The 24,812-nt window shown below is 36.4% G+C and overlaps 1 protein-coding gene across 12 annotated transcripts in view; it reads right to left on the bottom strand.

Annotated features, from left to right (window-relative positions):
- PARD3 (par-3 family cell polarity regulator) overlaps positions 1-24,812 on the bottom strand; it is a 450,332-nt gene that overhangs the window by 207,306 nt on the left and 218,214 nt on the right. For all 12 annotated transcript variants that reach the window (XM_086741984.1, XM_086741989.1, XM_086741987.1 and 9 more), the window contains 4 exons: positions 19,361-19,452; positions 16,249-16,332; positions 8,498-8,623; positions 6,777-7,159 (listed from right to left, as the gene is read on the bottom strand). In XM_086741984.1, the coding sequence (XP_086598110.1) occupies positions 6,777-7,159; positions 8,498-8,623; positions 16,249-16,332; positions 19,361-19,452 (685 nt within the window). The remainder of the gene's footprint in view (positions 1-6,776; positions 7,160-8,497; positions 8,624-16,248; positions 16,333-19,360; positions 19,453-24,812) is intronic.

The following is a 24,812-nucleotide window of genomic DNA, read 5'->3' as shown; positions in this document are numbered from 1 at the left end:
GAAGTTCAAAAGACTAGGAAACAAATGGATACATTCAACCGAGGCCAAAAATAAATATGACTTCTGTGATTGGATTGATTTTAATTTTTTTTTTCTTTTTATGCACATAACTGATTTAGTTATCTCTACTCCATGCATTTCAGTTGTCCTGTTGATAGAAATGCATACAAGATCTTATTATCTTCCTGCTGCTAAAATGTTTTCAGTTCTTAGGGTGTAAAACTCCATTATAGTAATGAGGGAACTGTGCAAATATACTGTAGGGTCCTCTGATATCTCTGATTTATACTGATATGGGAGAAACTTGACACAAATACAGGTAGGACCAGAACACAAATAAAAAATAAAAGGAATTTCCATCTTTTTGAAAACCAAGAGTCACCCTACTCAAACCTAGGAGCTTTATACTTTGCAAGGTCTAGGTTATTTGAACTACATTCAACTTAATCTCTTACAGATTTTAAAAAGCAAGAGGGTAGAAAATATCTTCCTCCCTCTATAGCTGTCATCTCTGACAATGATCAAATTACACTGAGTGATAATAACATTTAAAAATTACCTATTAATTTGTGTAATTCAAATTCTTAGGCTTCTTTGATAAATCAGCAGCTCTCTCGACAAGTTAGAGCTCCCCTTTTCTCTTGAATGTGATGCTGAACACGCCTTCTAAGGTCGCATTACCCTCAAGACCTCAGCTAGCTCTGAACTGAAGACATCGCAGTTTTAGGTGAACAAAAAGAGCAGTTACAACAGTAAAAGAACTATGCTGTACAAACAGAAGAGGGTCAGATTCGATGCTTCAGTTCCTGCTTCAGAGGAAAAAAAGTTCTAGTAGCATTAAGGTGGGGGACTTTCATGTAATTTAATTAAATATACATTCAAAATTAACATAATCATCTTATTTGGAATCAGCCTGATCATAAACTGACAGAATGTTAAAAAATTATTAAATCTTACTAGAGATGGCTAGAGTTTCTGTTACCTTCTAGTGAAGAAGAGTTTAATTTCTCACTAACACTAAGATTATCTTCTTGATTGCGGAAAGAGTGTCAGGCTTCTGTCTTTCTAAGGCTTTTCTGCATTAAGAATTGTACGCTCCTCATCCAGCACCAACTGCAGGCCTAAATTCTCAGAAGCAAAATGTGCTGCTGGGCAGAAACGCTTCCTGAACATGAGACAAAAAGCAAGCATCACCTCTGCACTGCTCCCAGCACTTTCCCACTCCCTCTGAGAGTTCCAGCAAGGAACATCTGAAAGAGCTATACTGTCAACTTATACTTCTCTTACAGCTATCTTCCCTTTCAGGACTGCAAGCAGAGCTAGAAGTAAATCATATTCTTCTTTCTCTGCTAATTTAAAAAAAAAAAAAAGGAGATGTCTTCTGAGGTACTTCAGTACAGATACCCCTAAATTAAAAAAAAAAAAAAAAAATCTCACTTCTAAAGCAATGGAAAATGTTTGATAACCAGACAATTGGGCACCACATTTGTTAGTACTTATGTAAGAGAAGCATGGAATATTTCAGAACAATATAAATATGGAAAATCCATGTGGGTGAATAGTCCTCAGATGGAGTAAAGGATTGTTAAGGAAAAGTGCAGATTCTTCATGAAAGACAAAGAACACACTCTTCCTTTCCTAAAACAATAAGGGAGGTTGGTCACACGTATAAACAGTTTGTGTCACAAAGTCACAAAAACTACAAAATAAAGGATCTCTGCTTAAAGAAAATATCAGATCATAAAGTGATCCGGAATAAGGAGAAAGAGACCATTACATTAAAACTAAGTAGAAGGGTCAAATGCTCTCTGACAATAATCAGAGCAGACATTTTCCTTCCAAGCATTTCAATTCCTGCTTTTTCATAGTTGACTCTTTCTTGTGATCCATATATGGATGCATGATTGCTGAAATAATTATCCTACTGTTTTATGCTAGAAAACAGTTTTTATTAAGGACTGGACCTTGTGCAAGAGCTGAACAGCAAATACGTTCTCTCCAGAGGTGTCACTAAACTGAAGAAAAAAAAAAAAAAAAAAAAAAAGTTATTTTACTGCTCCTAGTTTAAGGCCCATATCTTGAGAATTTGTGTATGTGTGGTCAGGGTAACTGTAAGTGCAAATGACTGCTTAGAAGGCTGCCTGCTCAGCTGTCTATAAAATTTCTGCAGCCACATGCACAATCAAGACAAATTAATTGCATGCTCATTTTTATGTAGTTGAATGATTCGGAACATTTTTTGTTTTTTTTTTTTTTCTTCCAAGCAAAGCTCAGACCTCTCAAGAAGATCTTTGATCAACCTAATAGAAACATTCTTCCCTTTTTGCTACAGCCTGCTAATAAATAGTAATCAGAAGTGTTTTTAAGAAACTGAAAGATGAAACTTGATGCAGTTTACATTTCTTCATTAGCTCCTAATGCCCAAAATTATTTGCTTCACTTTTGAATCTCATTTCTCAAGGTCACTTAAGTCATTTAGGAATCATTTCAGAAGTGACAAACACCTCTACTGCTCTGAACAGGAATTCTAAAATCAGTCTAAGAGAACATATCACTTCAAAAGAAATTTTAAATAAGAATGTAAAATGTCAGTTCAAAGTCTGTCTCAAGAAACTGTGTGGGAAAACAGGAGAGTGTGATGAAAAATGCATGTAAATCTGTACACTTCAGATAGATGATGCGGGATATCTTACAGACAAGTTCAGAGTCCTGTCTTGTACGCTCCGTTATATAGACCCAAGTAAAACAAGTAATTGTCCCTATATGTGGTTTACTCCATAGCAAATATGATGCCATTTTAAATTAGCATACTCTCAAACTACCCATGGCATCTTATTTGTGTCTCCAATGAGTTCTTGCAGAAAGGAACTTTAGTGTGGCAGGGCTGAGTGTCACTGCACCAGAACACTGAATGCCCAGTCACTTGGTGGGGCTTGCAGTGTTTAAGCTCATCTCTGTAAGACGGAGCATTACTAACCACAGAAGGGCCAGCAAGCCAAACAGGAAAGCAACATGAAACTGAAGAGCAATGAGTCTCATAATGCTCCTCACATCTACCATTTAACCACTTTTCTCTGTTGCACTACACAAAGGTGCCTCTTTCCTCTCAGGACTCACTGTCTCCTAGAACATGGCTGCTACACTCTGTGATAGACCTGGCGATTCCTACAGCTTTCCTGCTGGAAGGTATCCTGCAGTTGTGTCACTCATTTCTTTCTCTTGAAGCTATGCTATTTTGCAAGACAGAAATATTCTTTGGGCCAAAAAGGAAGAGATGATCACAGTTTCCATGGCCTCCCATAAATCACTCTTTGGAAGAGGGGAGATGTGGACTGAAGTCCTGCTGCACTTAATACTTCACGTAAAAAATAGCAAAATATTTGGTGGAACTAGGACCAACTGAAAAACCAAGAGCTCAGTTTTTACAGTTTACCTCAAGAATTAAATATATAATTTAGCTAGACAAATATGTAGTTCTAGCTAGAAATGATCTGATGCAATGAGCATTATACTTAAGGGCAATCAAATAAAATGAAGCTAATTTAAAGACTGAGAACTTCAGACTTATCCAGGTATAGCAGTGTCAAAACTAGTATATATGAAATCTGAGTAATACAATGTCCAATTGAAAAGCAGTCTTTTGAAGACTAAAATCAGGCTAAATACTGTGAGCTACTCAGTGCTCAAAAACCATGCCTTAGAATTGTTGTATAATTGGTTATTTATTGTTTATAAGTGCTGGACTAAATTTCTTTCAATTGCATTGGCTCAAACCCTTGCAGTCAAAGAAAAACCACTCTGGAACTATCTTGGTGTATATGATGTCAAAATTTGTCCTTACACTCTGGGTGTTTTAGCAGTTGTCTTCCCTTCCCCTATATATTAGCTGTAAAGAACTATTTCTATTTATTTATACTTACTGTGTATCAGCTTACACCAAAATAGATATAAACAGGGGCTCCCTGTCATATCTTGCAATCTTAATTTGTGTGAGCTATTAAGCCAGGCTGTTATAGAGCCTTAATGGCATTAGAATATCAGCAATAACCCCTACATCTATATGCTAGAAGTTCAGGCCCTGACCTTTAAGGAAAGATAAACAGATATCCATTTTCATTTAGAAAAGCCAACAAACATTCGGCATTGACTAAAACATATGACTGACCTTCTCTTCTGACTTTATTAAACAGCTAAATCCTATGAAAGTTCAGGTTATTTTAAAATGCCAGAACAGCAATAAATATTAAGAAATCATAATTACAGAAGCACGTACTGTCTGGTTATCATACCATGTCATTTTATATAATAAAACTCATGCAATATATAGAAACACGGCTGTAATAAAGAAGGTCTGTCTGTATTGGAAAAGAGACAATTCTCCTACACTACATCATTAACCATAACGCACAGGTTAAATCAAAAGCGAATTTCAAGATGAAGCCTTACATGCTTGTATGCCTTAATGCCCCCCACAAATGCACCCCACAAGGAGTTTTTAATATAACAATGGTAACTGGTGAAACAACTGCTGTCTGTTAGCTACAAGGAAAGCACATTTGTTAAATATCTATAAAGTCTGCGTTATTACAACGTCCTTTATCAGAAATAATCAAAGACAATCGACATCCCTATAGCACTCATATTTATAATAAACTACTTGGGGGCATCCTTAAGCATCTTGCTTCATTTGTTGCTCCATGTATGTTCTCAGAGCGATCAATGAAAGCCAAACTGGGAGGACATGCCTCTTTCTACAGTGGCTATTAACAAATGAAAGACAGCAATAATGAAATTTATCCTTCCTTACATACAGTTTTTTAAAAAAATATCACTGTGCACAACATACAGTACAATAAATAGTTTCTGTCTGTCTATGTATAATCTGAGGTAGATGCCATTTCTCGATAAGTGGTATTCTCACACAAGCAAACTGTTAGGAACAAATATCCCCTCTAAACTTCTGAAATATATTCTAGATATGGATTTCAAAGCTTTTACTAGGATAAGAGCCATCAAACTTCTCTGGTGCGAACTAGATGTTAAAGTATCTTATAGATCACTTTCCACCAACAGGTAGCATGTATCTCCTTCACTCCAAAACCATCTAATATACTGGTGCCAGCAAGGCTACATTACATTACGGAACTGGGGAGACTATTTATGAAACAGTATTCAGCGCGAGATGACCAAAATGTAACCTCACATCACAGTCACAAAGAATCCGTAACACATCAAAATTATATTCTCATATCTTATGAGCAGCTATAATGCCACTTTTTTTTTTGCACAAAAATACTGTGTTCTCATATTCTATATTCATTTGTTGGTGCTTTTAAATTATATGAAATGTATATTTCCACTCCTGGCTAGGAATTCTTCTATGTAATGTCCGAGTGATATTTCTACTGGTTTCCACGGACACAAAAAAGTAGGTAAAAATCACTGTAGTGACTGAAAATATATTTGTCAGCACAGTGATTCCTTACTCAGCCCATAACAATAAGTTTTTCCAAGCAGGCTGATCTGAGCTGATGGCCTAAAGAATTTCTTGAAGGAGCATCAACGACAGAAGCAAACTGTCAACTCAACCTTATGTCATCCAAGTTCGCAGAGCTTAAAATTCAGCAACCAGAAAGAAGCAATCTGGTGGTTCATGTGAAGTTCATAGAAAAGAAAGCTAAATTATAACGTGACAAGTAGCTTAGTACCTGTGAAATGGTAAAATCTCTACTATTCAATGCCTTGTCTTCAATACCTTTCGATAAAAAGATTAATTAATAAAAATTATTAACACTAAGCACGCACAATATCCTAAGGCAAATGTACTTGGAGTTCACAGAGAGTACTGTCACATGGGTAAACTTTTTGCTGTTTAATGTAAACCTTATCCTTGCTGCTAGAGATCAAATGATATCTAACTTTAAACAGGCTCATTTTAAGACCATAAAGCTTACAGCATATATAATCCTTTAAAAAAATCATTTCCCAAGAGCTAAGAAATACTTGCATCAAAATGTTATTTTATTATACTTCAAACTATCTTAAAAGCATCTAGATCGTATCTACACAAAAATACCAATTTTCCTCACTTAGGACATTTAACACATCATAAAAATTGCACAGATGTACCAATGCATCTACATGTGCACATATAACACAGATGCTGAGATAAGCACGCAGCTCTGTTCTCCTCTGCCCTCAAATACGTCTCTCACCCTCATTCAAATTATATTAGCATAAGGGCCAAGATAGGAAATATCACATTACATCTCAGCCACTTAAGCAAAGACTTTCACATCCCAGTGGAATAAAGACAAGCTTTAGCTGGAAATTAGAAAGTCCGATTTACCAACTGAATCCAACACACTCTTAAAATCTAACTGTAAAACCAGTTACTCAATTTGAAAAGTCTTGATAACCGTAAAGTACAGAATACTGGCGATTTTACCTTATTTATTTATGTTAAATAATTCACCACTCCCTGGCTCTTGGCCAACAGAATCTGTAGCACTTACTGCACTCTCTATTATTCGAGAGATAGAAAACAATGTTAAAGCACTCCCCAAAACAGCCTTTTGCAAACACGCTGCACACACCAAATGCGCGGCTGGGCTCCTGGGCGTGCTGTCAGCGACAACTCAGCCCTTCGGCTTCAAAAATCAACTCATCACGTGTCCCATGGTACTGCAAGCTGTCCTGTCCAATACAATGGCAGTGGACACACATACATCTGCACACATATCTCATGTTCTTTGAGAAGCGCGCTAGGGCCTTACCTTTTCTCAGCTGTATACTGAGCCTCTTCCCTATCTTTTTGGTGTTATACCCACTGTTCGCAGTGGAGGTGAGAATTTTCTGAGGTGATGGTACCAGGCCCGAGGGTGGTTTCCCTGATGAATTCACACTATGAGGTAGCTGCGAGTAGGAGTCTGTCTGATCGGACTGGTTACCCGCTCGAGACATTCTTTGTAACGTGTGAAGTCCAGAATTGTTAATACTTTTGCCATCAGTATACTGGGAATCAGGGCTGAACCGGCTGGAGTAGTACGTGTTCTTCTCACTTTGGGACAACTGTTCATACTGCTCTTTATTTGCCGCAGGGACCACATGGAACCAAATGAACGGCGTACGCATGGCTTGGCGAAACATATGCTGTGCTCTAGGTTTCAAAATGAACAGAAAATTAGCAAATTAGGACTGGCAGACTACAAGACATTATAAGCGTAATTACCAATGTTAATTAAGCAACACAAGCTGACAGACACATTGCACTCAAGCATAAACTATAAAACTTTCATCTGTTCACTAGGCTACTTGGTCTGCTTTTTGCTAAGGTTTATTGCCTTAGGGTAACACAATGGTTAAATATGCTTAACAATTAATGTACCAAATACCAGATTTGGAAAAGCAAAAATTTTAACCACAGTCTTGAATTACAGACAGTTCTACAACAAGACTGCAGTGTTCTTTTGTTTTGAACCTTGGTAATTGCTTTTTCAGATACAAGACTCATAGTGACAACAGAATTATTAGAATGAAAATTACACTTTCTGTAAAGTCGACGTAGTTCCATAATTTGCTGAGAGTACACATGGTCTTGCAAAAAGTCTAGTTTACACTTTTTCTAAGTTAGTAATAATCCTGCACAGAGAGATATTGGTCTCCAGGCTGTGGTCCCAAGTACAGCAAGTCAACAAGTCTCTTCCCAGACTTAAATTGTGATTCAGAATCTCAGAAGAAGCTGAGATAAGCTGCTTTCTACCATATGTTACAGGGTCATGTTTCAATCCAGGTAATATCAAAGAAATAAAAAACACATTCCAAATGCATGTTAAATATAGGACAATCAGCTTAAATGATATTCTTTTGTCCTCAACATGTTAGGATTTTCAGAAAAAATATTAGCATCTTTGAAATCACTCATTTTCTGCATACCTCTTTTCTGCTTTCTGTTTCAGTTATCTATGTGTGAACAACCTGATTTCACTTTTAGAAGTCTTTCTGATTCACCATTTCATGATTCTACCAAGTCTGGGCTTCCACTGAGCAAATATTTATGATCTCCCAAACTTCTCCAGGAAGTTTCTGCATATAGGACCTTTAGTTCTCACACATATAGAACCACAAATATTTTTAAAGTAGTAAAAATAAAGTTTCCATGCTGTCCACATATAATGAACATGATGTATTGCAAGTGTAAGAGCCAAAATTACATGGGAATTTCAAGATAAATAGTTTACCAATGCAAGAAGAAAAAAATCCATAATGTGCAAAAACAATCAAATGAGAAGTGCATATATTCTAACGACAATAATTATCTTGATTTTTTTGTAGTTTGGCTAATTGAAAAACACTAATATCCCTTAGTGTATCTATTCTTTAATTAGAAAGGCAAGCTTAGACATTTTTTTCTTAAATATTTTATTTTCTCAAATTACTGCAAGGTGCAGCGTTAAAGATTAAATAATGCAATGCAACGTGCAGTAAGTATACTTACTGTTCAAATCTCCTATTCCGAAGGTCTCCATCATTAATCCTGACAATACAATCATTCTCACGAAAAAGGTTTTCTTGTTCAGCTTTTCCACCTTTCTCCAATCGCTTCACCAGCAGCCCCAGGGTTCTGGAACATTCAGATTACAAATGATTACTGTTCCAACAATTTGCAGCACAGAAAATCCTACTGATTTAATATTTTATCATAATCACTATGGAAACTAAATTTTAAATCATCTTTACCTTGAAGTGGGATACCATAGTTTCAAATAATTTATAAGCATTACCTGAACTATTACCCCTAATCCATGAAACAAAGACCCTAGGCGAATCAAGCACGTCATTTAAAAGTAAGAACGACCAGGCAGTATGATGATAGCACGTCCATTCTTGCAAAAGGCCAGGATTTCTGAGCAGTAAGAGCCCCAAGAAGCACCGTACATCTGACAGCTGCCATCTTTTCTGCTAGTTAACTGAAGTTGAACAGGTTCAACTTAAAATTTGAATTTCTGAATTAGCAGAGAACACCACAGCCATCACTACTGCTCCTATGGAACTTGAATGTGGGCTCATCTCATATAATAAGCAGCCTCTAATGAAGGGATAGATAGAGGATTCAGGAACTTCACATGACCTAAACGCTTTTATTTTTAAACTTAAATTTATTTACTAAACAGCAAAGAGGAAATGAAAAATTTAAATGCTGTTTTAAATTCAGCGTATTATCTTAAATTAGTTGGTTCAGTAATGACTGAAGACAATTTCCATTTGATAGCCTCTGTGCAATGCACTGATCACCTCTGTCTAGTGCTTACGCACAGCGTCATCTTTACCTTTTCTCTCTAAGAATGTTGTTAACAAATATTCAACCTGAAATTATGAAATGGACCCTGAAGAATGGATTTCTGAGGTACTGGTAGGACAGTGTGAAAAGTTAATGATGTTTCTATACCTGAACTCTAGGTTTGAAGAAGGATTCAGTCTTCAGGATTGTTCTTGCATTGACACTGTATTTGATTTTTTTTAAAGAAGATCAACTTTACTTTGAGATCCCACAGACGTATCAGTGGGTCATTCACATCATCCAAGTCAACAGCATTACTTTTTCAGAAGTCATTTCAAGGCACGGTGTGGAAAATACTCGGTTGCGTGGCAGAAATTGCAAGATCACATTTGTCTTTAGGCACAAAACCGTGATCATAGCACTTCAGTTCACACATACCTCAAAGTAAACAAGCAGTCAATGATGCTTAAAAGGACTCCTCATGCGCTCAAAAGTTATAAATGCACTTGAGCACTTCATCAAATGGGTCAGAAAAGCAAAAATAACTTTAAATTACTTCTTCCACTTTAAATTCTTCATTTACCAATTTATCATCAACATATGCAAATAAGACATTTATTTTACAGAACAGTCATATGTTTTCTCCTACAAGGCAGATGAAAGAGAAAGAGAAACAATCCTTGTAGTATTTCCATTTTGGAACCACCTAGAGACATTAAGATACGATGTTGAAAGGATCTAAAGGATCTATACATGTAAACAGACTGCGAGGAGAAAAACAACATAAAGCATTTTGACAACACAAATCATCAAATGAAGTCTGAGTCAGACATTAACATTGAAGTGATACTGTTCTGATTCCAACTGATACAGAGTATGTTGCAAACATCTAATGTACTTCCACCTTTGACCTGTTCGGGGCTCCTATCAGGGGCAAACCTTCTCCACCCTCATTTGGTTCCCGAGGGAATCACTTGGGTGCAGTCATTGACGATAACTGTGATCGGGCTTGACTTCTGCTCAGCTGCTGCAATTAGCAATCTGACTCTTTGCAGTAACACTGGTGAGTACATGGACCACAAAACTCCAGAAAGCTAAAGTATCATTTCTCTAGAACACATGCACTTCAAAAAAAAAAAAAAACCAAAGAAAAACCAACAAAAACTTGAAAAACACAACCAATACTAGTCTGCATCCAGTCCCATCCCTCTCTGTCCCAAGTTGATGGAACTTTCCAAACCCAAAGACTATCTTTTGTAGATTCCTTCAAGCAACCCAGTACCTCCCATTAAAAAGGAAAATTAAAAAAAAAAAAAGCAAAACATATTTTCCCAAATTTCCCCAAGCAAAACAAATTTTTCCATCTTTCCCATCCCCCCCTCCCCAATCATCAAGGTAATGAAACATCTTGTATTATCTAGATATTTTATGTGGTTTTCTGTTTGCCTATCCCACAATCTTCTAATAGTTTGCATGATAAAAATTCTAAAAGTCCACAACAGTCACACGCTAACTTAAGAACCAAACTGTGCTCCTTTCATTGTACTCAAATTTGCTGATAATTATGAAGATATGTTGGCACAGAAAGTAAAACAAAACAAATTTTCAAAATACCAATTCAATCCTTTTTTCCTTCTCTCTACTAAAGTAAACTTTGAACAGTCTCAGATTTTTAAAACTGAAGATAGATTCTCCCCCTCTACTCTGCCCTGGTGAGACCCCACCTGGAGTACTGTGTCCAGTTTTGGAGCCCCCAACATAAGAAGGACATGGACCAGTTGGAGAGGGTCCAGAGGAGGGCCACGAAGATGATCAGAGGGCTGGAGCACCTCTCTTATGAGGACAGGCTGAGAGAGTTGGGGCTGTTCAGCCTGCAGAAGAGGAGGCTCCGGGGAGACCTGATAGCGTCTTCCAGTACCTCAAGGGGGCCTACAAGAAGGATGGGGAGAGGCTGTTCAGTAGGGCCTGGTGTGATAGGACAAGGGGTAATGGTTTTAAAATAGGGGGAGGTAGATTTAGATTAGATATTAGGAAAAAAAATTTTTACAAGGGTTGTAGAACACTGGAACAGGTTGCCCAGAGAGGTGGTGGATGCCCCATCCCCGGAAACATTCAAGGCCAGGTTGGATGAGGCTCTGAGCAACCTGATCTGGCTGGAGATGTCCCTGCTCCTTGCAGGGGGGTTGGACTAGATGACCTTTGAAGGTCCCTTCCAACCCTAACCATTCTATGATTCTAAGCAATTGGTCTAGCAATGTTTTTTGTATAGCGTTTTTCTTGAAACATTGCTTTCTACTATTTTGCATTCTGAAGTTATATTAAAATATTCATGCAAGATGCACTTTTATGCATGTTTGTAATTTCTTACATTTACTTCACACCTAAGCTCTCAAATCTAGTGAAAATATTACTAATCCTAACCAACGGTAAAATAATGTGACACATAAATAAATTACCAGTCAAAATTGCAAATAATCTCATTAAACAAAGGCTACAAGTTCTACTAATGCAAGATTGCTCATCTCAGACACAACATATGGTGCACATGAGGATTTTTCTTCTCAACACATGTTAGAGCTAGGTTAATCAAGGCATATAGAGCTAAGTCACTGAAAACAGCTTCAAGGCTCGATGAACAGCCTGAGTCAAATTTGAACCAGGAACCTCACAGTGCCTTTTAATTTATTTAATTTTTTAATATAAACACATGGGACAAAAAGATCCCTTTAGACACAGTTCCAGAAACAATTTCCTGAATGTAGTTCTGCATTGCAAGTAAACTCTCCTAGAACTGGCAGAAAAGGTTTCTTCCTGGAAATTGTAGTAACAAAAGCCTATCAATTCCTACGGTATTTCTTCTGCACATTATGGTTAGATGCAAGAATATGACCCTAAAAAAGGCACTATGGGAATTCATGTTTGTTGTTGCAGTAACTAGAGATAAACAGAGTAGACCTGATACTGCAAATATGCAATAACCTCAAAACTAATTGGATTTTTCTTCCATGCCGTGTGCCACCACTGTTAACCCTGATAAGTGGAGATGTAGCTCTACTATAGTTTCAATATTATGTTTCCTACATTAGGAAAACATAAATTTTGAAAGCCTGTAAACTAATCTAGTATAAAATACAAAGTCAGTATATGTATTTGTTTAAACACAACCATGTAGCATACAAATACATGGGTACATTTTAATTTACTTAATCTTGTCCAGTTAAACTAAGTCAACACATTTTCTAACATAAATTCTTGCATTACAAATATTTTAAACTATAACTTCATCAAGAATGAGATTAAATATTGTATGAATTTTTGCAAAACACTCTGCTAGTCTGCAACCCTACTGAAATAATAACTATAAACAGAAATTTGGTACCTGCACTGTTTTAGACTAATATTAGCTGACATGGGGACAGAAGGGAACGAGTATCAAAGCACAATCTTTGTATTTGTTTTAAATACCTAATTGGCAATGTAAATAGCTTAGATTATATTAGCATTTGCACCACTGTATTTCCACAAGGTTCATTACTCTAATTATACAATTAAAATAAACTCAGCTACATGTGTTAACATTTCAGTTCTCAGTGTAAATTACAACCAATGATAAAACCAAAAATAAGCAGCGAATGTTTTATTGACATCTAAATTGCCTGAGTTAGTCTGGGTAGTTCTTTGAAATTCTGAACTCCCCACATGCCATCCAGCTGTATGAAAATGATGATAATTTGTCTTAATAAAAACTGACAGTGTAAATACGAGAGTAATAAAAATATTACATTGAGCATCTAGAATATGATTTGGCCATCACTGCCCACTGTACGTACACACTGAAGTTATTTACCTATTACCTGCAAGCTAACTGTAATATAATCAAATCAGACAGAACAGAAAATAACCAATTTAGATGTTTATGTAAAGTCACTAACACGAAAAGGCAAAAACTAGACAAGGGGCAAAAATAAGGATTGATTGAAAGGCCCATGTGTAGCAGTTTCACGCAATGAAAGATCTCTGAGAAGTTCTACAGCAACATAAACACAGTACAAACTTCCTGAGATTTAGAGGTCAGAGTTGGCAAATCAGCTGATTTGTTCAAGTTCAAATTACCGTGCATGATCAATGCTACATTGGCCATTAACTCCTTCGCACAACATTGACGTCATGGCGCTACTGCGGAGGCATTAAAGTAACTTCATCAGCTCTCATGCCCAAGTCCAGAACCCATTTCCAATCTTTGGTAACAAATCCTCAGCTTTTTAGCTTGAATAATACTTCAAATTAAGTTTATATATATTTTTTAAAGGCTCAGATCTGACAAAGAAAGTCTTGAATTCAGCTAGGAGAGCGAGGGAATGGTACATTCACATCACAGGGATTCTTTTCCCAATGCGTATGTTTTTGAAAATCATGGCTAGCCTTGAGACATTAAAGGTTGGGAACACAGGAGAGAAATAAATGGAAATGCAGATAACACACCTTCTAGGTGATCAAAAAGAACACGATTGTTAGAGGAGCACCTTGAAGGTGGTATTAAGGACTCTCAGTATAGACAATGGCCTTTAGATATTATTTTAGTTTTATTTCTATCTTGAGTAAAAGACTAAAACATTTACAGTGAAATATGAAGTGATTTATAAACTCTAGAAAATAACAGGCACTTCCACTAAAAGCAAAAAAAAAAAAAAAAAAAAAAGAACTACAGAACAGAAAAATGTATAAACAATTTTCTACTATGGGAATTGTGTATATATCAAAGCCTACCTTCATTTGAGGTTTTTCATTTTTTTTTTAAATCTGTTTAATTCATCATTTAAACTGACAAAAAGCAATAAAATTCAGTCTCTTATTTTTCCCATTCTTCTGAGACTTCCTTAATATTTTTAAGACATTTAGGCTATATAACATAAAACCCAGAATAAATATTTTTAGCTGCCAGGTTTTAGCTGTATGGTTTATCACAGAGTTTGTGGCATGCTGGTAGGGTATAGAGCACCGAGTTCCTCTCCGATTCCCCTCCTCTGCACATTCAAGACATGGACCCAAGTATCTCCCTTCTCCAGCAGATTATTTTGGGAGGGGTTCGAAAAAACTCAGACAGTAATTGCACATACCATCCATTTTTCAATGAGAGGAGTTCTAGTATTATGGAGAAAAAGTAGATAAATGTTAATATAAATTATATAAAAATTATTTTCCATGTAACAGAAGGGATTGATTTTCAACTATGTCCTGATTCTAAACATCTATATTTAAAATTTGCTTTCCTGTAATAAAACTTCATCGTATAATCCCAAACTCAGGACAAAAAAGGAGTTAAAAGTCCTTCATAGCGCTTGATATAGCTAGCTCTCATTATATACGAACAGTTTAAGCTTCGCCTCAGATTTGACAACCACATTACCATGCTGGAAGTGAATTTTACTTGAGTTAAAATTCACACTCAAAATGTCAAAATATACATTTTTAAGATCAATTCTATTAAACAAGTACTTAGTAGGCAGCCAACATTCTTAAACCGGTCTTTTTCTTGGCCTTCATGATGTCTAAATCCCAGATAGCTGTGTGAACATTTCAACCATTTCCAACTTTATGGGATTTACTTCTGAGCTTATGTTCGAAGTAACATTCACTCATGCCCATTCCATCCCCACAGTGAACTTACTAAACTTCAGTTTATGAAGAGAAGAATTTACCACTTTACGGAAGTTTGTTCTTAATACTTGTAGTCCTCAGAAAAAGTAGCCTTAAATTTTAAAAAATTACATCTTCTCATAATACACGTCAGTGTGGCTATGAAAGCATTAGGTTTAAAGTAACAACTACAAATAAAGCTCTTATACTGTGTTTAAAATCCTGTGAAAGTATTTGGTATAGAAGGAAAAATACATTTATCATTTCTGAAAAGATAATATTAATATTTGAGAAATATAAATATATATATATATTAAAAAAAATAGAGAGAGAGCAAGTTAGTGTTGCTCTTAATTACTAAACTGAAAATCCTGCTGGGTCAATAGATGTGAGAATGTAACACCCCTTACGTGCAGTCAAGAATTACTGTTCAAAATATGTATTTGTCCCCCTTTTCCTTAAAGAGGGAAAATACAGTGTACACTTAGAATATGCGCCACCAAAATAAAATCTGCATATATTCCCAAAGAAGTATAATTTTTCAACATACTTAAAAGCTTCAAATTCACCACTAATTACTACAAAAGTTAAGCTGTTTTTCTGAGGTGATGTTGATGACTGTAAATGCTAAAACTCTACTTTAGCAATGTAAGCATTAGAGATGATGCACTCTATTTACTAAAATAATCACCTACATTATATTTTTTAATGTAAAGGACCTTCTTTACACTTTTTTTTTTTTGTTAACAATCCAACTTCAGGAGTTCCAGCCTGTCATATAATGAAAAGTGTTCACCTTCCTCAAAACCAGAATGTTTCAACTGGTTTTGCTACTTCATTTTAACCCCAACAGATGGGACAACACTAAATACCAAAAGCGCGATGATTGTTTTCTTTCCCACTCTTATCAAGCACAGGCTTGCTGGTTTAGATTCCTGCTGTTATTTGGGAGCTTGTGGCTCTAAACAGTCAGCAAGGAAATGTTGAATGTTGCATAAATATCCACCTGAATTAAAGCAGCAGATTATAATTTTTAAGAGTTCAAAAGGAAATGTCTGTATACTTTAATTTCCCATGAGATTACTACAGAACCTCTATTAAAACCCCACAGTTCTAAGTCCTCTTAAGCAGAGCCTTTCCATTATAAATTCTAAGTATGGAGTCCAAAAAGTAAAGTAAACTTGATTTCTTCCTTTCTTAATCAGTGAGACTGCCTTTTGAAAAATATACAATATTCTACAGAAGGCAAAGGCACGCAATACAAAAACTAACACAACTGAAATAAAACACAGCAAGTTACAATTCAGTTAAAATCCTACACGATACGTTACCTTCCGCCTCGGGCACTGAAAGGCACTACATGGATTCCCAAAGGCCCGCCGTCATTGGAGACTTCTACGAGCTTTACCATATCACTGTGAGACAATGACGAATGAGGGAATATGAACATGTACTGTGAAGGAACCAAAAAACCCCACACAAACATACACAGAAAAACAACACCATTCCAGATATCAAGGCATGGTGATGAAAGCATTTTGAATGCTACATACCTGAAGATTAATCTGATGGCATGAAAGGAGATCAATCATTAAAAACAGTTGAATTAATAAAACAAACAAAAAAATCAAATAATTTTTTTGTATACTTAGTTTGCTACATAAAAATAGGTACCACCATCATTGCATGCATATTGTTTTATTTCTTATTAAAAAAAAAAAATGTAAAGTTAGCTATTTGGACCATTGAGTAGAAATATTTAAATACCACATAATTTTTTTTTCCTGAGAAGCCTAAAAGCTGATCGTAGCACTAACATGCTTTATTATTTTATCTTTGAGAGAGCCCACTCTAAGTCTTAACATTAGCTTTCACATAACTACCCCTTAATCAAATTAGAATTATTAAATTTAATTGGTTAAATTCTTCAGGTTTTAAAGCACATTAATTTGTTTTATTGCAATTCCATTTCTTTTATTGGAAGATTGCTGTATCTATATTGCGTTACCAGGCAAAGTTTCCAAAGTAAGATTTAACTAAAACATTCAAATCCAATCAGACATCCTCCAGAAGCAACTACGCATCTAGTTTGCAATTATACTTTTTGCTAGAGAGAGAGAGAAAAGGTGAAAGAGGAACATACAGGTTCAGAAAGAGACATGCAAAAATTGTAGAAATAGGTTTGGACCAAATCTACTGATGCATTTGAAACAAGCCCACATCTGGAAATGCAGAATACAGCCCATAATCCATAAACAGTTATAAATACCCAAAAGAGAAAATAATATACTAAAGGCCAAACCTCTCAGTAAATTTGGAAGTGAGAGATCTGAATGAAAGCCACAATCTAAATTTGTGGCTTATGCCTCTAGTATTACATACTTTTTTCCATATTTCCTGGCATTACATATATATATATACACAGACCTTTGAGAAGCTTGTTTCTCATGAGTGTACAAATCAAATTTAATCTAGAAATGGAGCAAAAAGCAAGACCAATGCCCTATGATAGCAGTAAAAGATTTTCTACTTCCTTCAATAAGCTCTTGATCATATGGGAGCCCATCACAAAAGCATGCAGCGCTTAATCTGGAGCCTGAGAATAACCAGACCACAAACTGTTAGGAAGTCAACAAAAACCATGTGTTACAGTTGTTTTTATATTTCTTCCACATTAATTTTAAAAATAGATTTCTAAGGTAGCCTTTACATTCATTGTATACCTCAATTTGTGGCTGATTTTTTACTTCATTTTTTAAACAACATGAATGGAAGGTCTGTATCCCTGTTGACACTGTTCAGCTCAAGAAAGCATTGCAACAACAGGACAGCTGAGAGACATCAGCCAAAAATGTGTTATTCCTCAGACCTGGACCAATGTTTTAAGACTGACAGCATTACAGCATTTGGCAATGTTCCCTGTCCCAGTTTCTGTATTTGAACCATCGTTTCATTCTCACTGTACATTAAGGCTGAGTTTTCATTAACTAGCGTGTGAAGCAGTTCATTGGAATCAAGCAATGCCTTTCACCTCCAGAAGGTACTCTTAAAGGCATCTTTTGCTATTTGCATGCCTATGACTCCCTATGATCAACTTTTTTCTGACTTTCCTATTAGTGTAAAAGAAAATTGAGGGCTGAGGAAGAGAATAAGTGAAGATCAGTGTGATTCATTTGGCACTGTCACAAGCGGAAGCACAGCTTTAAATAAAAAAGAGTCCATTTTAATATCCAGCCTACACAGTTCAATTTGTTCTACTGCTTCAGTCAGTAACCTTCCATTTTTCCAAAATGCATGCTTAAGGTCCAGGCACTCATTTTTTAAATATTTTTTCTTCAAAAAAGTTCACCCCAATTTCAAATGTTAAATGTTGTAAATGGAAAATAAAAGGAAATTATTGCTTCCTATGAAAGCCTTTGTTTCAATTTTGCTCCCCGATTTTCTCAGAAGTTTGGGCCAAGTACTTAAAGCAAACATACAGAGAAGTATGATATCAAACCAGAAAAGAATGAAGCAGCATATGATGAAAAGTCAATAAGTTACCTAAAAGCAATACTAGAAAGCATTAAATTTGACAGAAACTCTGCAAACTCTATTTACCAAAAAGCATTTTGAATTTACAATGCAAGAGATTATCTAAATTAGACAGAATAAAACTCAGCATGTATTGTCTAATAGATATCACTATAATCTTTACCTAACATTCAAACCCTCTGCACCTAATTAATGATTTAATTCAGAAATAATAGGAGCAGAAGATTTGTTTTTATTTAAAATTTAAGTTTAGTCAATTTAAAAGGTTTAAATGTAGAAAGGATAGTTTCTCATTAATTCAATAGTGAGATATGGATCAACTTTTTGCAATGAAATGCAAAAGGCCAGGCTTCCTGCATCTCATGATGAAACAAAATATCCTTTACTGTTTGATTTTTTTTTTTTTAACTAGGAGAGCTTTCCAGTCCTAAACAACATCAGTTTTGATCCATTCACAAAGTATCAGGTTTTTGACCACACAATTTATGTGACTCCCACTCATATCTTCCCAGCAGACTGTGAACTGGTGATAGGAATTAAGATTTTTCCCGTTTGAAATGCCTGCCTGTTGATCTATTTGCACTAGCACTGACCCTACTCCTTCTGTCAAGTTTTCAGAGTTCCATCAAGTAAGCATCTTCTTTGAGGCAGAAAATCTACTGTAGCATCAGCACTTATAAATGTCAGGTTTCTAATGCTCATCTTTAACACGTGCTCTTTAAAGTGTTTAAAATCTGCTTTAAAAAGGTCCATGAAGCAAATTGTTTAAAACCAAAATGACACATGACCTAAAAAAGACTGCTCCACTTTCTTAAGAGCAGTATCACTCATATTATTCTGTGTTTTTTGCTAGTCTATGTTCAGTCTCCAGACTCATCGTTAAAACAATGTGTTCTGCCAGTAACTTACTCCAGGGAAAAATTGGTAGTATTCTCCAAACCAGAGTCTGCATGTCCAACAGGCTCAACTCTGCTGTTGTCCTCCTCTGTCCGATCTTCATCCTAGATATTAAAAAAAAAAATGTATATTATTAAAATCTAAGTTCAATAGGTTAACTCATTTTAATAATGCCATTTCACCATTTTCAGATTGTTGGAGTAACCACATGTGCAGTGGAAATGTGTGCTTCCACAACTACAAGAATCTTCTCTGTTGCTGTCTGAAAGTGTTGTAAATTGGTTTTGTCACTTTATGTGTTTTTCCAACGATACTTATAGTTCAGTCAGTTTCATATCTTAATTTTACTACAGTTATAAAAGCAACACTACAGACGCTATCATAGCCAGCATTTTTTTAAATTACCCAAGTAAAAGCACAAAATCAGCTGATGGCCAGCAGTGTTTGGGCAAACTCCTTCTGAGCTCTCTGGGCAGGTTACTGGGAACTCAACTGAACACGGAAAGGCAGCTCACTCAGGCTCATTTGAAAAGAGTTAAAAACAATACAAGAAAATGTAGCTTATATAATTCCATAAAGTACCAAGACCTCTTTAAACATTTTAACAGAGGCCTTTATTAATAGTATTCCAGAAAAAGCTGACATCAGAGAGTTACGTGAGGCTCTAATGCTAACCAACTGATTGTATTTTTAATTTGACTTTCCAAACAGTACATACGTTATTCACCAAATGTATAATTTTAATGTCATAGTTGTGAATGCTGTACTTCCAAATTTAGATCACGATCATTCAAAGACTACCAGTAAGAAGATCTAAAACCATTCTTCTATCTGTGTTACTTATTATAAACTTATGCTCTTAATTACCCATGTGACCAAACAGAAAATATTATACAGTGTGAATGGTAGGTTGCAAACACAGACTTAGATTCTAGAGCCAGAACCATCATGTCATAAAATAATAAGTGACAGGTTATGAGTTGTTGTGGTTTTGTTTAGTGGGGGGGCTGAACCACGACATGAGTTTAGCATACAGAGTCAGAAAACATATTAAATTATCAAAGTTATATTAAAGGCAGGCAGAGGCAGTTGGTAATGTCCAATCGACATTTCCACTCCTGCAAAAGCAGGAGGCTGGATGCATCAGGCTTCCGTGGGCTGTAGATATGCCCTGTGCATCCCGGATAGCAGCGCGCTGTGTGAAGCCAAGCTACTTGAAGATTGATGATCCTGTGTTTTGAGAGGCTTTAATATGCACTTCTTCGTCATCGATCTCTGTTAAGCACTAGGCAAGTAATACATTTCAAAGGTTAATCAGCATCTTGAACCCACCTAGAACTGCATTATGAATGCAAACAAGAACGTGAAATAAAATATTTTCCATATAGTAAAAGTTGCCTATAAACCCAGTATAAAGAAGAGTCCATATAATTCATAAATATGACATAAGTTACTGTTTACATTGCTAGATTTACTGATTTTAGCTGAAGTTTTGTATGTACCAATGAATAAAGATTAAAAATAAATAAATATTCAAATCTCCATGACAATTCTAAAGTTACATACAAAAAGGTATCTATACGAAAATGAGAACATTTGGAGTCGTTTCACATTTAAAAGAAGCATTTTGTCTTGTTTCATACAGCATCTTGCAGATCATTGTTGCCATGGGTTTTTTGTTTTGAAGTTAGGGACACCGGCAATTGTAGTAGCATGAGTATATATATTGCACTGAAACTATTATCTGCAAGTCTAAAATCAGAGTTCCTGACGAAACACAGTTTTGAATCTCAGCTACATTAAAAGGTCACCACAAATGAATCTTACTTTGTTGATACAATGGTTTTGGCCATTTTCCATGAATAGTCTTTTCAAGCAAACACACGATAAGTATACATACATGTAAGAAGAGACTGCAATAACATCCTCTCTATCAGAAGATATGCCTCTGCTAACAAGAAAATGTCTAGCTTTATGCTGTGTCGTTTTAGCAGACGTCTATACATGTACACTGTAAGCGTCACTCATCTAGTGCCACTTGGGTCTCGTACTTCAGCACGCTTTGGCCCCATGTGTGTTTCCCTTGACTAGTTTAAAGTCTGCCTGTCTGTAAACAAAATTCCCCTTGCCCCACTCAGTCTTGGCAGCCAACCTTCGAACTGGCTCTCGACAGACCCACTTCCAGTGTCCTCCTGAGATACAACCAACCACACACAACTCAAGATAAGTCCTTGTGGAAATCCTTCTTTGCACCACTTCCCAGCTCAGACAAGATCTTTGTTTTCATTCCCAGAGTCTCCTAGCGCCAGCTCACACTTAAGCCTTCCCACTTGCTGCATGTCCTGTTTTCTTTCTTTCTGTCTCACCGACTGGTCCAGAGGTTTGTTCTGCCAGGGGAAGAGCATCCCCCTGCCCAACCCTGAGCGCAGCCAGGAAGAAGGCAGCAGCCAACTTACCTCCTCCTGCCTCTACCCTATCTTGTCGTATTAGGATATAACACATCAGAAACTGCAAATCAAAAGCAATGTAAAACAGATGCTATCTGGCACCATCACATCTACTTTTTGTGCCTTTTGTATCGATATTTATAAACACAGCGGGTTTTGGAACCAGACTCACTGTCAGTTATCCAAGCAATTAAACAGCAGCTCCCACACGCCTCTGTCTGGCTTTTCCCGGACAGCAGACAGATCTGTATCAAAAACATGCATGTGCCTGTAAATAGGTGCTTAGAGGAGGAATCACAACCCTAAGTAAAGCACTACTGCCATAATCAACAGATGTATGATGTATCCTTTTAAAAATCTTTAATATTACAGTAATCAGGCTTTCTTTTCTTCTCAAAATAACACAGATTTTGATTTACATTGAAGTGAACAGAGAGAAAAATTGGACACCTGCAGAGGGATTCGACTTAAAATTCTGATTTACTAAGAAAAGTAACTAGCTGTGAAAATCTCTGCACCAAGCAATTATTTCTTTATTTGGAAAGTAGTTTTCTTCTGAAAGGCAAATTCCACCTGGATGTGCTATCATGAGGTAAATCAAGGAAAAGGACATTTAGAAGACCAAGAAAGTTTCCAAGAAGCCAGACGGAGAGTATTGCAGACATTTCTCAGAAATAACTGATTTGAGCAAACTTCCAAATTTGTAAGATTTATTTTCTCTCTATAAAAACACCGATTTCTGCTATATCAAAAGATGCAGCTTTGAACGTACAGCGACTACAGACAGAATATTTTTTTTCCAAAACTGAAATGAAGTCATTAGAAGATCATTTCATTTTTACAGCGCAGAAGAAAATTTCAAGTGCCTCTTCCAATGTACTTCTAAATACCCTGATGCGTTCAGTGTAAAACTTCCCCAGTTCCCTTCTGCTGAGATGACTCAGCCAGGGCTTCTCACCTGGGCCTCGCTGTGCCACCAGACATGGATGTAACTGTCCATAAAGCACAGATGCCATCTGTCACCTATTTAGGCTACTTACATGAAGATGAAACAATACAATGGCATAAAAAAAAAAGAAAGCAAGGTTCTTAAAATTTGTCTCAGATTAAGAGAATTAGGGATTTCAAAGACATATTCTTACTTTTAAATGGATCTGTATAAAAATCCTGCATCTTATAAGAGTCAAGCTTGTGCATAGTAGCAGATTCTTGCAAATATTCTAAAAAAAAAAAAAGTTCATGTAGGTGCCAAAGCAAATCAAGCCATTGTTCTAAAAAAAAAAAAAACCAAAACAAAAAAAAAAAAAAAAAGCCACAAATACTCTTAACTGCTCACAATAGACTATTAATGCTAGCAGTTCTGCATAGGAAGGTCCATTTCACAGTTTACCTGCACAGCCTTAATAAAATACATATGAAAAGCTGCCAATTTGTTTTGTATTTTTGAAGAACATTGCCCTGTCATCTCTTAGGATTACAAAAGCCTCAGAGTTAAGAGATGTTAGCAATATGCTTGCCAACAGACCCTTATTCAATATATATGCACCCAAGCAGACTCTTTAATTACATTTTCTCAGATTATTTCTGAGCGAAAACTGCCTTGCTTCATTTCCAAAGCTCAAAACCAGCCATGCCTTCCCTACCTGACTGGACATTTTACCTTCCATTACCAAAACAACAGCTTCTGATTCTGATTCACCCACATTTACTACCAGTCACTACTTCATCTTTAAAGCACTTTCCGATTCATCTTTGCTGTTCGATACAGTTGTAATGAACTCCCAAAAAAACACAATCAGAACTCTTTCACATTCTCTCATCTTCTTTAGACAATTACCTGCAGAAAACTCAATAGTAACCCGGGAGTCTGAATAAAGATAGTCCAGTCACTTAAATTCCTACACATTCAATTTGTGCAGTCTTTATTTCTAGGTGCCTGGTCCAAGTAACTGCTGATTACAATCTACTTCAGCTCAAGCCAACGGGAAATGGACTCTGAAGGCACTTTAGAGTTCTGTATAATCTGTCTTCTTTGAACACTTAATCCCATCTCTCAAATTCAATAGCAACATCTCCATTCTACCAATAACCGAAAAAAAATGGGAGTTAAGGTGCTTGGGTTTGGTCTGGGTTTTTTTTTCAGTTCAGAGGGATATAATAATTATTTCATTATGGTCCAGAAAGTGATTGGGTATTTTAGTGATAATGGCTGTATGAAAGAGTAATCCCGCTTTCAAAGGGCTTGAGTGCTCCACGGCAAGGTCGGCAACACTGACCAATACAAGAGAAAAAACCTGACCGGTCACTTACATAAACAGTAACTATCCTGTGCACTGAATAAATCCAAATTAACATTAAAGAAAGGGAAGCTGTAAGTAAAAGTTGTCGCAATACATGTGTGCAGGGAGCTGTGCTATGATCTCACCACCGACCTCCCTTCTGCACGTTTTCCTCGTTCGCTTCTGCAACCTGCAGCATTATATCCATTCCTCTTGTGTCTCCACCTGCAGCTCCAACACCAATTACTGGCTCCCTCTCACAAACCTCCATCTTCCTGCTCTGACTTAGCTGTTAGCTTACACTTAATTTAGAGAGCTTAATCCTCCACCTTGTCTGAGTGCTGGGAAGGGGATTATGAAAAGCCAGGAAGGCCAGGGTAGGGCACCGGTGCTCAGCATCGGCGCCTGGCCCCATCCAGCAGCAGGGACAAACTGGCATTGCAGTACCCTTCCCTGGGAAAGCACACTCAGCTACTCTGAGATTTATCAGTGAAAAGAGAAAGTCTGGGGAAATTTATCTGTAAATTGTAGTAAATCTGTTCACACTGTAAACAAACCAAATTTTTTTCTGACTTGTGGAGTTGTTACCTGAACAAGAGATCCAGCCTCAGCAGAAAGACGGGCTGACACGGGTACACAGAGCTATACAACGGGATCATCTTTTACAACATAATTAAATTTGGTTTGTATTTTTACTAGACTGCAGAGTAACTGCAGCAAAGTAATTCTGCACAGGGT

This window comes from Chlamydotis macqueenii, chromosome 2, assembly GCF_036417535.1.
Source record: "Chlamydotis macqueenii isolate bChlMac1 chromosome 2, bChlMac1.mat, whole genome shotgun sequence".
Taxonomy (NCBI): domain Eukaryota; kingdom Metazoa; phylum Chordata; class Aves; order Otidiformes; family Otididae; genus Chlamydotis; species Chlamydotis macqueenii.
The sequence above is the reverse complement of the archived record's forward strand: the minus strand, read 5'-3'. Positions and strand labels throughout refer to the sequence as shown.